Below are 14,108 nucleotides of genomic sequence, written 5' to 3'. Positions count from 1 at the left end.
ACTCATATTTCTCTCTTTTTACTTTTTTTCTCTCAAACCAAAGAGAGGTTTAGTGTCTATGTATATTTGTTATAGAAGAGTAAGAGAAGAAAGAAAATGAGGAGAGATAATTACAAAATAAAATTTGTACTTGGACACTTTGATAAAAGAGAAATAAGTGAGAAATAAACCATAAATGATGGGACCCATAAACTTTTGTTCTCTTGGAGAAAGTGTGGTGGAGGAGTGATCATATACACATTGATTAGATTATCTATAATCAAATATAAGAATAAAGTATCTTCTCATAGTAGAAGATAATTTATCTCATTCTGATATTAAAAATATGATATGTGTATTGTTTTGTTTAGTTTTAAAAATATTTTTTAAAGAAAATGATTATATCTGATACATGTCATAATTTTAATAACTGTAGAAAATAACTTAGTTCATTATATCATAAGATACTTTTATTTTCATCAAATATTATTTTGAGGGATGTAATTATATAGTATGGAAATACTTCCTTTCTTTCTCTTCAATTTCTTTTGTATATTTCTTCTACCAAACAACATATAAAATTTTCTGTATTTCTCACAATTTTTTCTCAATCCAAAAACTTTTTTCTATCTTCTTTCCTTTCATTTTAAACTAAACATAGCATTAGGTATTAAAAAGGATTTAAGGGATATATTCATTAACAAAATTAAGAATGTTGTTGGGTTTGGTGAGTTTTGAAAAACAAAAGATATAAATTTTAAAAAGTTGGTAATTTCAAATTTAAAGATGATAGAAAACTTGAACGGATAATAAATTTTGGTGGATAATAGATGACATATTATTTTTATTTATTAGCACCAACTTAATAAAATGGATTCACAATTAGTTGATTAGTTAGGGAAAAACGTTTCTATATCTTTAACCTTCCGTTTATTTTATTATTTAATTTCTAAGTTGTGGGATACAAGGTGAAAATACCAATTTTTAATTTAGTAAAATAGTCGGAAGATAAGATTGTGTCAACTAAGTCTAAAATTATTGTATAATATCCTAGTGTTTGTATATAAATGACCATGTCGGTCAACTCGCATTTTCTAATTCAGTAGGTTTGATATAACAAATTATAGATTAAAATTTAAGATATAATATAAATTTAATATAGATAATAATGATTTAAAATAATAAAATCTATAAAGTATATTTTGGTGTGATAATGATAAATTTAGTTTTACATAAATAATAGTTTGAGTTTTTATTATTAAGTTTTAGATAAATAATATTTATATTCAATTTCATCGATATACAATTTAATTAGTGAACAACTCATTAATAATTGTATCGACAAGCCAATACCTTTGTCGGTTTAATTGGTGTTGTGAAAATTGGGCCAGACTAGATGGTCTGATCGCTGACCGGACTTGAAAACGATATTGGTTTATTAACTGAATGAAGGGTTGAACTCCTATAAACCAGAGATTCAGACTTGACATGTTAAATATGGTTAAACCGAATAACTTGATAAGTGAATATGGTTAAACCGATTAACTTAAAATCTAAAAAAATTGAGCGATGCTCTAATATTTTGTTTTCCTCCAATCCAAAAAAGTTAGAGATACATTATTTCAATATAATTATTAATTATATAAAATTTTGAATTTAAACTTAATTATATATTTATATACATAAATTAGTAGTTATATATAAAATTATTCAGTCTAATCGAATGATTTAACTATTTAAGTCCGTTAAACTTAATACAAAAATTCTTACTTTTATAATATTGAGTACAATATCAATAAAATTGTATATGGCTAAAATTTAAAACAGGGAGTACCACTAAAGTTAGAAGTAAGGAGTACCAATAGCGTAACTATTTTTTTTTAAAAGAAATTAGTAAATGATTAGATTAGATCAGCTAGCATGGAGATTTATTAGTATCTTATATTGTGACTAAGATGAGATAAAATATAGAGTGAAGATAAAACTGAAACATTCGTGCAATTCAGAATAGTGGACACAGCATGAACATAATTTTTTTATCTTCAATATTTAAATTTGGGCTGAGAAAGTCCATTACTTCACCTAGATTATAATACATAACATTAAAAAATTAAAACTCAAGTTTTTTATTATTTTTAAATTAAACAAATAAAATTTTATGAATTAATTTCATACGCTGACATTCTATTACAGAAAAGTATATCATTTCTTTAAATTCTAGACCTTACGGAAAACAAGTCTCTTGCCATTTTGGATCAACAAACTTAGTAATGTCCTTTTCTTCTACGGTTTTTTAATAAAATATTTTTAATTTTATCTTCGACTATACTAATTGTTTGAAATCTATGCTTAGCTGCATAGATATATAGGTATGTAAATTAATACCGAGTACAACAAAGTTTATAAAAATTAAGACACATATAATACACGGTATAACATAGAGAAATGTTAATCTTTCATAATATTCTAACACAAATTTAACATAAGTAAATGAAAAAATGCAATTAGCATTCACCAACCAAACATTCACACCAGTAGCATTTTTCCTTAAACAAATAAAAATATAAGAATAACTAAGCCAGAGAAGAGACTATTACATTAACTTGCGCCATTTTAAAAAGACTGGTTAGCCCACTCCACTCCATGTGTATAAGTTGTAATATATTTTGTGGAACAATAGATTTGGTATCTTTCAAAATGTTCTCTTTAATTATATATGGATCAATTGGAGTATTCTAGAATTGGAGTATTCTAGAGACAAGTTATTTATGTTTTTGTATTTGAGATTAAAAATGTCATATAATTATAACTTAATGATAAAATTGTCATATCACATTATATAAAAAATCAAAGTGTCATATCATTATATAAAAAATCGAAGTGTCATCATTATGTTTTCTATATTGTTTTTGACGCACTTGTCCCTCTAGTACCCGGAGAGTATCTCAATACCAACCTGAATTTAAAGTGGAGTGAGGTAGTGTGTTTAACTCAACAAATATTTAAATCATTCCCGAGACGAATAGGTCGTAACGTGTGACTTATTTACTAAGAAAGGCACAAATGCATCTTGGTTTTTTGCTTGAACAAATTCTAATAGGAAAACTTCTTTTGTCCTTTCTAGTAGTTGAACTACAAACTTAGGAAGCCAACTTTTGATATCCAAGATTGGATGAACTCTGCAAAATCATATCTTACAACCAGTACTTAAGACGTTGTATTTCTCATATATGTAACATCTTAACAAAATCAAAGCTTAAAAGCCAATGAGCTTGTCATGCTGGCAACAAGAAAAACTTGGAAGATTTTCATTATAATTTATTTCCCTCTTTTACGCTACAACTTGAAAGCTAAAAGACTGTGAGATCAAACAGCAAAGTGATGCTAAATGATCATCATAAGATTACACCTAAGGAAATCGGTTGCGAGAAAAGATCGCGTAAATAACTCTATCATTCAACTGCGGTCATTTACAACTTCATTGCCTACAAACATACCTTCTCTTCTTTTCGGGAAACCCGGTGGTTCCATGGTCGTGGCCCTATATTTTAGCTCTGACGTTGCGCGATAATCTGGATCAACTGAAGCTGGCCTAGGATTGTGATCTGTTGAACCAAGTCTATAACTGTTTGCAGCCCCACCTGGATACCTTGTAGGAGAGCCATACCTTCTTGTTGGAGCTCTGAGAGCTCCACCTCTAATATCCATAACATCAGCAGCACTTCTTGAAGAAGAGTCTACAAAAGAGGATCTCTCTCCGGAACTTGATGCTAAAGGAGCACTAACCGTAGCTGATGTGGAGCTAAAAGGATCGTCCGGACCCCAGGATGTAAGTGCTTCCTTCTTCTTGGCAAAAAAATGCCAAGCTCCAAATAGAAAAAGTATGAAGAACAATACAGGGCTAGTCCAGAGCATGGTATTGAATTCCCCTTTGAAGACAGGAAGATTGGAATGATATATTCCAACATACCCGCATCCAAGGCCAATGATAACAAGCTTTTCACGGTCACTAGCTATCAAGGGTATTACTCTTGTTTCTGCATCCAAACTTGTTGCTGGATAATTCAAGAATGATGATCTGAGCTCGTCAAGATTTGAGGAGAAAACAAGCCGAGGCACACCAACTCTGACATAATGTGGAGATGAAACATTATATACGAAAACCTTCTCCGGGTTAACCATTAGCAGATACCCCTTAATTGCCTGCAAAGCCAGAGGCTCACTCATATCAAATTTCTTCTTGTACCTAACCCTGCATTTGAAGTTCATTACATCCCCAAGCAATAAGACATGAATAAGATCCCCCTCCGAAGTAATTCCATATGCTTTGGAACGCTCAGTAGCATCGAAAACATAATTTCGAGCAACAGAATGGTTTAACCCTTCACATTCAGATTCTTTAATTTTCATGCCCCTCAAGTCCAACGAGCCTGCACTAGTTTCTGTCAAGAACATAAGCCGTTGCTTCAAGAAAACTAGCGGTCGACTGGTTGGCATAGCTGAACCATACAACGTACCATCTTCCTTAAAAACCTTGATCTTCCCGCTAGTATCAGCTGAAAGAATGTACTTCATCCTCCCAACATAATGAACTTCCAAGATCGTTACCGACAACCCATCCTCTTGTGACACAAACTTACGAACTTTTTCCATGAAAAGAGAACTCCAGTCTTCTCCACCGGAACCCTCCCAGACTCGATGTATCAAGATCTCCCCATTCCCATGACCAGTTACCACGAAACTCTCATTCTTGTAAGCCGATGTATATGAAGTCATTGCCGTGATAGGGGACTCCACTAAGGTATCGAACTCAACCAAAACATCTCCATTTCGCAAAAACACGTATACTCTCCCTCTCTCATCACTAACAGCTACATACTTGCTAAGCCCCTCATGGTCCTTAAAAGGCAAAACATTTATACAAGTGACATCAGAATCCAACTTCACAGCAGATACAAATTGAAACCTCTCTGACCACAAAGGTAAGTACTTTGTTACAGACATTCCCTTAGCTCTACCCCCACCACTAATTTTCCCCTCAAATTCAACTTCTTCAACAACTTTGCTTGATTTTTTACCTTTACCATCATCAACATCACCCCTTGTAACCTTTTCCTGATGCAGTGATCTTTTACCTTCACCCTCAAGTAGCTTTGATTCTAATCTTGCAACAATATCACTGAGATTTCTCACTAATTCTTCAAGCTTATTCAACAAAAGTTGTTGGCTCAAATCACTTGTTGTTTTGGGTTCAGAAAGACCCAAATCATGATCAAGCTTGGGTTGTACAGAACTTGATTCAGCTTCTAAAAGGGTACTTGAAACACTAATAGAATATAAAAATAAGATCATACAGAAGATAAAAAACTTGCCTTTTTGTGAAAGCGCCATTGACTTGAATAAGAAAAAATTGGAAGGGTTTTTGTTCAGTGTGTTGGCATCATAATCCAAAGTTGGTGGATCTGACAATAGAAAATTTAGCAGAAATCTTAGTTAGATTTGGGAAAAAAGATTGAGGATAGTTTTGACTTGGGTTGAATTAGGGCAACCAAATGGGAATAGATTAAAGAATGTAGGTGGTTTAGTGTAATGTTATAACATATGTAAACTTTGGATAGAAAAATGAGAATAGAAATTTAAACTTGTTTTTTTATGAGGATTTTAATATTTTTCAATATTTAATCATAATTCATAACCTTTATTTACTTTTTAATTTTTTTGGGTTAATAATTAAGTTATTTCCTTCCAAACTAATAGGAGATACATCCGATGGTGATTCAAGTGGTACATTTTTTATTCTTTTAAGTAAGGTTTCAGATTTAAGTTGTACATGTTTACCTTCTCTTAAATAACTCGGGTTCGGGTTTTGTGGATAAAAAAATATTCTCTGGAAGAGTTAGTCTCACATATCAGTAGATATTACTCATTTGGACAATATTTTCTCAGGTGTCTAGGAAACAAACAAAAAAAACTAATAGGAGACATTATGTGCACAAAAGAGTATAAGAGAGAAGGAAATGACAAGAAGTGGAAGATTTGCAACAACTAAGTCACAATTTATAATAATTTAGTTAATTGAGAGTTTTATCATGAGCTAGATAATAATTTGATGATGTCTTTATATTATGGTCCGATTATTCATTCACTTAAATTTATAATTCAATTGTAATAAATAATAGTTGAATTAGTCATTTTAAAAATTTGTATTGCTTTCTATAAATAATAGTTTAGTGTGATTGTTAACGCAATTATTTAATTTTAATGATTATGCAAAAAGAGATTTATATTGCTCATACATTGGACCTTTACTCTTTATTTCTCCTTTATTTGATTACTTATCTTTTTTTCCCTGTATTTTTCAATTTTATACTATTTAAGTTTTAATGCAAACCATTTCTGATCATCTTACAAAGTCACAAATATGTCTATATTGCATATAAATGTACCAAACAAACTATGTCTCTTTCACTTAACCAAGATAGATCAAACAATATAATGTTTATAAAAGCAAAAAACAATATTCTCCTACATAATTTTTAGGCTCAAATATGGCTTTACTGCGTGTTTTAGTTTTAATTTCTATGTTTTCTATTGTGATGGATCCTGAAATATTGAAAATATTTTGTTTTAGTGTTTGTTATTATTGAATCTTAGTTAATCGTTGGTATGGCTAATGAATGGCCACATGAGCTTTCTACATGTAAGTGTAATATGAGGCCCATGCGAGTGCGGTGGATGATGTGAATGAGTAATTGAAAAATAACCATGGAGTTTAACAATATGAAAACAAATATTATTATCTTTCTTATTGAAGTTTGAGAGTACAAAAAAACATTGATCTCGTGATATAAGATCTTACTAGATATCTAGGATGACCAAAAGATTTAGGATTCAATTTCTATGAATGACACTTGTTGGGGGTGATCACACATCTCGAAAATGATTAGTTCTTTAATCATAGGAACGATGATACTCATGATAGTACAAAAAAAAAAAGGTTTGAGGGTCAGAAAAGATTCACCTTCATGTAAAGAGCAAATCATCCACTTTAAGGAGAACATACAGTCTTACAATAAAATTACACAATTTGTGGCAGTAACACAATTCTGTACTTCATACCCAACTTATTGTAAGTCATAACCAAGGTTTACAGTCGTCATAAACATAAACTAAAAAAATGAAATGAAAATCTATAACCATTAGTTTGGTAGCATGCTATTTTTGGTTTAAATCAAGTCCTATTACATAGGAATCAGAATCCAGAACAGCTTTCCTATGTAACTCGTATAAGTACTTAAATTTGTTTATTTTGTTCTAGATAAGTTTTTTTCCAAAATGCTAAAAAAAAGTGAATATACTTTGTTGCTGTAAAACTATAACTTCAAAGCTTGGAAGGAAATCATATAGCTCCAAAAGGAACAGGAGAAACAACATCAACAACCACTTTGATTCATAACTTAACAAGACATTGCATGCCAAGTGTATATGCAATCAATTTAGAGACTTTTTGCACTGAGGAAAATACTGCAATAGTTCAAAAATCAAAAGCCAAGTTTGGTAATTACAATTAAATTAAATCACTTTCAAGTATACAGTATTCAGGTGCAAAATATAACCAGCTATGACTTCCAAGGCCACCAAAACTTGACAGTAAACCTATCAAGCAAATGAGAGAAAACATTGGAAGCAAACTAGATCTCTAAGTTCCATGTGGTCTCAGCAATAAGTTTTGGAAGTTTCTGTTCCTCAGCCAAGTTAACAGATGCCAGAATCTGGAAGACAAAGCTCAGTTAGACAATGTAATTCATTATTCCTTCTGTGTGATAAAAACAATATATGCTAAGACAAAAACAATTTATGACTCCTTTTCTTTCTGCGAAAACTCATTAACTAAAATCGTAGCAGAAAAAGTTATAGAAGAAACTTCGAATAGTCAAACCTACATTGGTTGAGACCCGAGGCATCTATAACATTAGGAACAGGCTTCTAGCTTCCATGATTTATCCAAGTATGTTAAATCTTACTAAAAAAGGACCACAGCAATGGCTAGTAATTCATACTTTCAACTCAACTTACCGCAAAATACCATAAAGAATGGGCCTCAGATAAGTGACTAATTAAGGTTCATAAATTGTAAGAAATAAATATAGGGGGGAGTCTAAGACTGCCAAATGAAGTATTAGCTAATAGCTACCTCATAGCAAGGTCAAAAGAGAAGGAAGATTCAACTGTTCTTTAACACACTCTTTCAATCAGAAATAAGCTGAGTATAGGAATAAACATGTATCTTCTGAGCCAACATAAATATTTTTATGCAGTCTTACTTCCAGATGAATTTTTACCGGCCAAGAAAGGTGATTTTTTTTTCCAAATATCTCCTCTTATCACATCTTCAGGTATGAACTTGTTTCTGGAAAATGCAAATTACCCCCTTCAACTAAAGGGGTTGTGCATCCCCCTCCCCAGGGCTTTTAAATAACCAAAATTTGCAGGGATAGGTTCCTAAGGTTTTTTTGCACAACCTCTATAGTTAAAAGGGGTCATTTCACACAGCTCCTATAGTTGGAAGGGGGTAATTTGCATTTTGCCCACTTGTCCACATAACCAATTACTTAATGAATCTTCTAGTACTCACACATGATCCAATATTCTAAGCATACTATTTAAGATGTAATTCTATGAGTATTCAATGGACAGCAATCAATAAAAAATTACACAGTTGAAGTACTAAAACTAGTAACAACAAATTAGCAACTTTGTTACAGCAACGCATTAAATAAGACTTGCTCCATGCTATCAAAACATTTGAAGCATATGATGCTGGAAAGCAATAGGATCAGACGACATGCCAAATTGCAAAGTTTATCACCACAGATCAGTTCTAAGCTACAAAGTTAAAAAAGTTTGATAGAATTCGATCATAATTTGTTAATGTTCAAGAGTAGTTTAGTTGTTGGATACATTAAAGAAGTGGGGATCCTAACCAAGAGTTTAAAATAATACTAAGTTACTAACTCATTCGAACAACAGTTCTAGCCAAGAGTTTCTAACTGTTCAGTATTTTCCAATCTATAAGTTCCTCAGGACAGGCTAAAGATGAAAACTAACAAATTACCAGGAAAAGGTTAACCTGCCACTACCATTCAGACAGTTAGAAGCAAGTAACAAAGAAGCATAAAAACTATGGAATCACACGTCTAGAGCCTCCGCAACAATAACAACAACCAAACCCTAACCCCGCTATACATGATCTGCTACATGGGTCGAACGATGTCATAATCTTCTATCTTAAATATGTTCATTGACATTTGAGAAAGGACTGCTCTCTAAATCTTTCCTAATTGTTTCATCTATGGTTTTTATTGGTCTCCCTCTGCCTCTACAAATTGGACTAACCCCATATGATCTACTATCCTGAGTGGAACTTCTAATGGTCCCCTCCATAGATGTCCAAACCACCTAAAACGTGATTATGTCATATTTTCTACAATATAAGTTACCTCAACTTTCTCTCTAATGCATTCATTCATAATCATATATTTTCTAGTGTGTACACTTATACAACACAACATTTTCAACTCTACTACATTGAGTTTATTATCTTATTGACATTTTACCATCTAAAATTCAGTCTCATATAAAATTACCGGTGTTGTAGTTGTGTGGTAAAATTTTCCTTTAAGCTTGAGTGACACTTCTATCACATATGACACCTGAAACACTATCGTTTCATCCACCCGCTCGAATCCTATGATTTATATCTCCCCAAATTTCTCCATTCATAGCATGGGCCTAAGATACTTTAATCTAATAAATTTCTCCATTGACAGCATGAGTGGCACCCTCTTACTACACTAACACTTCATATATTATCTTAATTCGACTTATAAAAAGGTCATGTGCTTCTAAAGTTTGTCTTTACATTTCCAACATCTCATTTAATTCCTCTCTAGATTCTTTGGCCAGGACAATATCATCCACAAAAAGCATACATTACGGCACTAGTTTTTTTATATGTTCAATAAGTACATCCATGACCAATGTAAATAGTTAGAGGCTCAATGTTTTGAGACCTTGTTTTATGTTCTCACATCAGTCTTGATCCCATCATACACATCTAAAGCCTCAAATTTATCAATAACTAAATGGAAAGAAAAAAACTAAAAAGAATGTTTCAAATGCAAATGCAGCAAAAAAAATTAGATATTGACATTTACCTTGAAGTTTCCAGTGTTCTTGGAATTACGGGACCACTCTAGCCCCAAAACCTTGCTGGATGTCTGGTATGAGGCCTTCAACACATCATCGCCATAAACCCTCCTCGAAGCAGCAAAGTCCCAGGAATTCTTAGAGACATCATAGGTGGGCTCAAACGTTGTCAACCCCTTATGAACATAAGTGTACTTCAACTTGCCATTTCCTGAATCAAGGGCATAATTACCCGAAATCTTATTAGCAGGATCGAACACCAACGTTCCATCAAGAATAGTCCTATTGTCACGCCAGCTATGAATATAAGTCAAATTCAATGGCTTCTCTGCAACCCTAATTGTGTTCATAATCTGAAACCTAACATCCTGCACCAACAAAAACAACAAGAAGAGTATAATAGCAAAACGTATAGAGCTTTTAGCCACTCATAATATTTTTTCAAAAATGAGAACTAAAATTTTTATTGATTGAAACTTCTAATATTTACATGCTTGTTTGTTTGGATTTTTTAATTTATTAAAAGTTCATACAAAAAAAGCTAAATCCCAGATTCTAGATTTTAAGAGAATCTCCTCACTAAATCCCTAGAAAAAATCAAAAGGTCAAAGGTTTGATTCTGGGAAGCGACACTCATTGGGAGGGCAGCCACACACCCTGAAAGCATTTAGTTCTTACCCAAAAGGTGATGAGTTGATACCATTGGTAATACAAAAAAAATCACTTTTTTTAATAATCACTTTTTTCTTAGGCTACTTAACAAACAGGCCCTAACAAGGATCGTGAATAAACAATCAAGAGTATCAATAGGTTCATCCATAGAACATAACCATGGCTTTAAAATTTGGATTATGGTCTTAGTTCCCTTACAATTATAATAATGATAATAATAATAATATATAACTGCTAACAAAATAAAGCTAATAAAACCTTAAAAATTGCAATATAGTGATGAAATTAAGAAATCGAATGAGTGTACCTTTTTGGGAACATTGTAGTCAACGATGAAGGAACCGGGTTTGTCAATGGAGAGTGATAAACCAGTTAAGCTAGGGCCGTTGATAAAAGTGGCGTCGGTGATGGAAGCTCTGAGCTTGACATCACCGGCGTTGAATGCAACGGTGGCGGCGGCGGCGCCGTTGTTGTCAATGTCGTATTTGCCCTTCAAAGCAGCCTTCATTGTTAACAACGGAGCCGAAGCGAAAGGGTAAGACCAAGTAAAAGGGAAGGAGGTGGTTTTTTTTTTATTGTTGTTGAAAATGGTGAGTGAGAATGTGGAATAAATAGGGATATTGTCTTAGTTTTCTATGGGAGCATATTTATTGTACACAAAATATGTCACTTCATATATCAATCGGTCGAAAAAATATATTTAAATTGAAATTTTAATAATTAATTATTTTTCTGACCAATCACAAGCAGTAGTATATTGAGTAGTACACTTTTATGGCACAACAGATTTCCGACCCTATTTTATTGTTTAATAGCAATTGCCCATTGCTAGAGTTGGTTGAATGCTTGACTTTTGCATAATATAATGTTTGAGGATGTATTTTTTTGAGCTACCAAATGTATTTAGTATTCACTCATAATATAGGAAATGGACTAATCTATTTTGAAATATATGATTATAATTTCTAACAAGTGTTATTTCAAAAAATCGAATCTTTATGTTTTGACGTATCTAAGAATCTAGTGAAGTTTTGTCGGAGTAAACAAATGTAATGTTTTGTTGATTTGGGAGTTGGTAAGGAATGGAAAATTATATGTTAGAGTCATAAATGTATTTCAAGAAAAATCATAAAATATTTTTCTTATTATGGGACAAGTTATATTTTTTTGTCATTGAAATTATAACACATATTTTATTATTTTTAGTTTTTAGAATATTTTAAATAAAACAATTAAATTAGACACAAGTCATGATTTTAATAGTATGAGATAATTTATCTCCTAATATGATGATATATTTTATTATCTTTCAAAAATATCAAGTATTTCTCTTTATTTTATTGTTCTTCTAAAATCAACTCCAAATTATGACAGCTTAAAGAGTATCAAACTTTATTATTGATGGATGAATTTATAGAATGATTTGATTTAGATGGGTGCATTTTAATCTGTGATTTTTTTAAAGTACAAGATGCACCGTAAAGAGGCATCACCCATGGTTAAAATATTGACAGCGTTGAAAACTATTCACTCACATTTATAGTTTGCTTCATACTAAATTATATTCCTCTCTACTTTTTGTTGGATCTACTATCAGAAGGAAAAAAATATAACTACATGTGCCACTAAGTCATGAAAACATTAATGTATTCCATCTCTGATTTGAGTGTGTTTAGATTATGTCTTTTTCTTGTTATATTGGAAAACAAAACATTTTTGAAATGTCCATTTGTAAGATTTTGATAGCTCTAGTTAGAATTTAGTTTCAGATCTTCAAGTTCTTCGAATAATTTCACTTAAGTTTGGATATGTAATTCATTCTCTCATAATATGCAGAATTTGAATAACTAAGGGACATGGTCTGTGACTCTGTGTAGTTGCAATTTTTTAAAGTCATTCTGAATTTTAATTATTATTATTATTACCAATGTATATAGTCATTAAAGTGAGTCTTATTAAGGGACACATTTTGAGGGAGGGGACAATAGTGCTAGTTAACTATTTAATCATGTTGAAAAAACAAAAGAGTGACATCATGAAAATTAGAGTTTCAAACCCTCGTGTTCAAATGTCAACAAACCTTCGTGTTCAAATGTCAACTTTAATCAAGTTTTTAAGTATTGGTGATAGTTTGATCACAAATTAATGTTAGTAAATAAAATTGTTAAAGTCAGAGTTTTAAAGCTATCAGGTCTTAACATAAAGATTTTAATAGAGAAACGTGTTCTGGAGGGTGTATCATGCATGGTAGTCGGATTTAGTTATTTAAATCCCAAATAAAGATTTTAATAGAGAAACGTGTTATGGGGGTATATCATGCATGGAAGTCGGATTTAGTTATTTAAATCACCTATATTGAGCAAATTGTTTGGTTAGGTAATGATTATCTCTTAATTTGTTTAAAATGTCAAATGTATAGATGATAAAATAGACAATGTATGTTGGCCTACCTTTATAGCTCACGATTTTTGCACGATTGGTATACAAGTTTAGTTCATTTTTTGTTTTGCTTGTCCTATTTGTTCGTTTTGTCTGTTAATATTTTCATTGGGCAATGCTGGTAATTATTGGGCATAATTCTAAAAACAATAATTATATTTCAAATAACTTATGATCTAACGTAATTAATGATAAAAAATATTATAATGTGATTTTGTTTAACTTCATATATTATAACAATGAATTTTTATCTTTAATTTATTTATTTATTTTATATTGATTTCTTTAATTATTTATCAATGTCTGTTGCTCGTTGTAAAATGGACAATGTATAAGGATTTGCCCATAATACAGTGAGCAGACATGCTCTTGTCCACTTTTGATTTGCAGGCATTTTGTTTACACAAGTGGCTCATTTTGCAATCACTAATTGATCATAATATTTTTTTTAACTTCAACTTGGTCCTTCATCTAAAGGCTAATCTAATCCTAAATGTCGATCATGCTAACTTTTGAAATTAAACTCAATCATAAACTCGACTCAATATAATGCACTCCTCTTTTAATTATGTTGCTTTCAAAACTAGTTTCTATTATATATATAATTTAAATGTTAATTTATATATAAGTAGATATTTTATCAATTGTATATATGATGAAAATGTGAAATAAATAACATATAAAATGATATAAATATTGTGACAATAAATCTAGTAACATAAATAACTAAAAAATCAATTTGAAGAATGTGATTAAATATGAAATTATATGATTAGGTATGTTGCTGCAACAAAATGCATTATTTACAT

General features: G+C 31.3%; 2 protein-coding genes across 2 annotated transcripts; both read right to left on the bottom strand.

The window, feature by feature from the left end:
• Positions 1-3,183: 3,183 nt before the first annotated feature.
• On the bottom strand, positions 3,184-5,578 carry LOC109339773 (uncharacterized membrane protein At1g75140-like). The gene has a single exon (XM_019577289.1). It carries the CDS (start codon positions 5,368-5,370, stop codon positions 3,436-3,438), a length of 1,935 nt encoding a protein of 644 aa, XP_019432834.1. The 5' UTR covers positions 5,371-5,578; the 3' UTR covers positions 3,184-3,435.
• A 1,887-nt stretch (positions 5,579-7,465) lies between these two features.
• Positions 7,466-11,438, bottom strand: LOC109339774 (outer envelope pore protein 24, chloroplastic-like). Its single transcript, XM_019577290.1, has 3 exons — positions 11,168-11,438; positions 10,197-10,556; positions 7,466-7,751 (listed from the first exon to the last, which is right to left on the bottom strand). Exons 1-3 carry the CDS (start codon positions 11,366-11,368, stop codon positions 7,671-7,673), a joined length of 642 nt encoding a protein of 213 aa, XP_019432835.1. The 5' UTR covers positions 11,369-11,438; the 3' UTR covers positions 7,466-7,670.
• Between the last annotated feature and the right edge of the window lie 2,670 nt (positions 11,439-14,108).

Source organism: Lupinus angustifolius, unplaced genomic scaffold (genome assembly GCF_001865875.1).
Source record: "Lupinus angustifolius cultivar Tanjil unplaced genomic scaffold, LupAngTanjil_v1.0 Scaffold_102_10, whole genome shotgun sequence".
In the NCBI taxonomy this organism is placed as follows: Eukaryota; Viridiplantae; Streptophyta; class Magnoliopsida; order Fabales; family Fabaceae; genus Lupinus; species Lupinus angustifolius.
This window is presented reverse-complemented; position numbering and strand designations above follow the sequence as displayed.

What these genes read in the sequence shown, in the direction of transcription:
- LOC109339773 (XM_019577289.1), bottom strand. Translation starts at nt 5,370, where the DNA reads ATGGCGCTTTCACAAAAAGGCAAGTTTTTTATCTTCTGTATGATCTTA.
- LOC109339774 (XM_019577290.1), bottom strand. Translation starts at nt 11,368, where the DNA reads ATGAAGGCTGCTTTGAAGGGCAAATACGACATTGACAACAACGGCGCC. An exon ending in ACTACAATGTTCCCAAAAAG is followed by an intron (nt 10,557 to 11,167) that starts GTACACTCATTC and finishes TTGTTGGTGCAG; the next exon opens with GATGTTAGGTTTCAGATTAT. An exon ending in AGAACACTGGAAACTTCAAG is followed by an intron (nt 7,752 to 10,196) that starts GTAAATGTCAAT and finishes TTTGTCTTCCAG; the next exon opens with ATTCTGGCATCTGTTAACTT.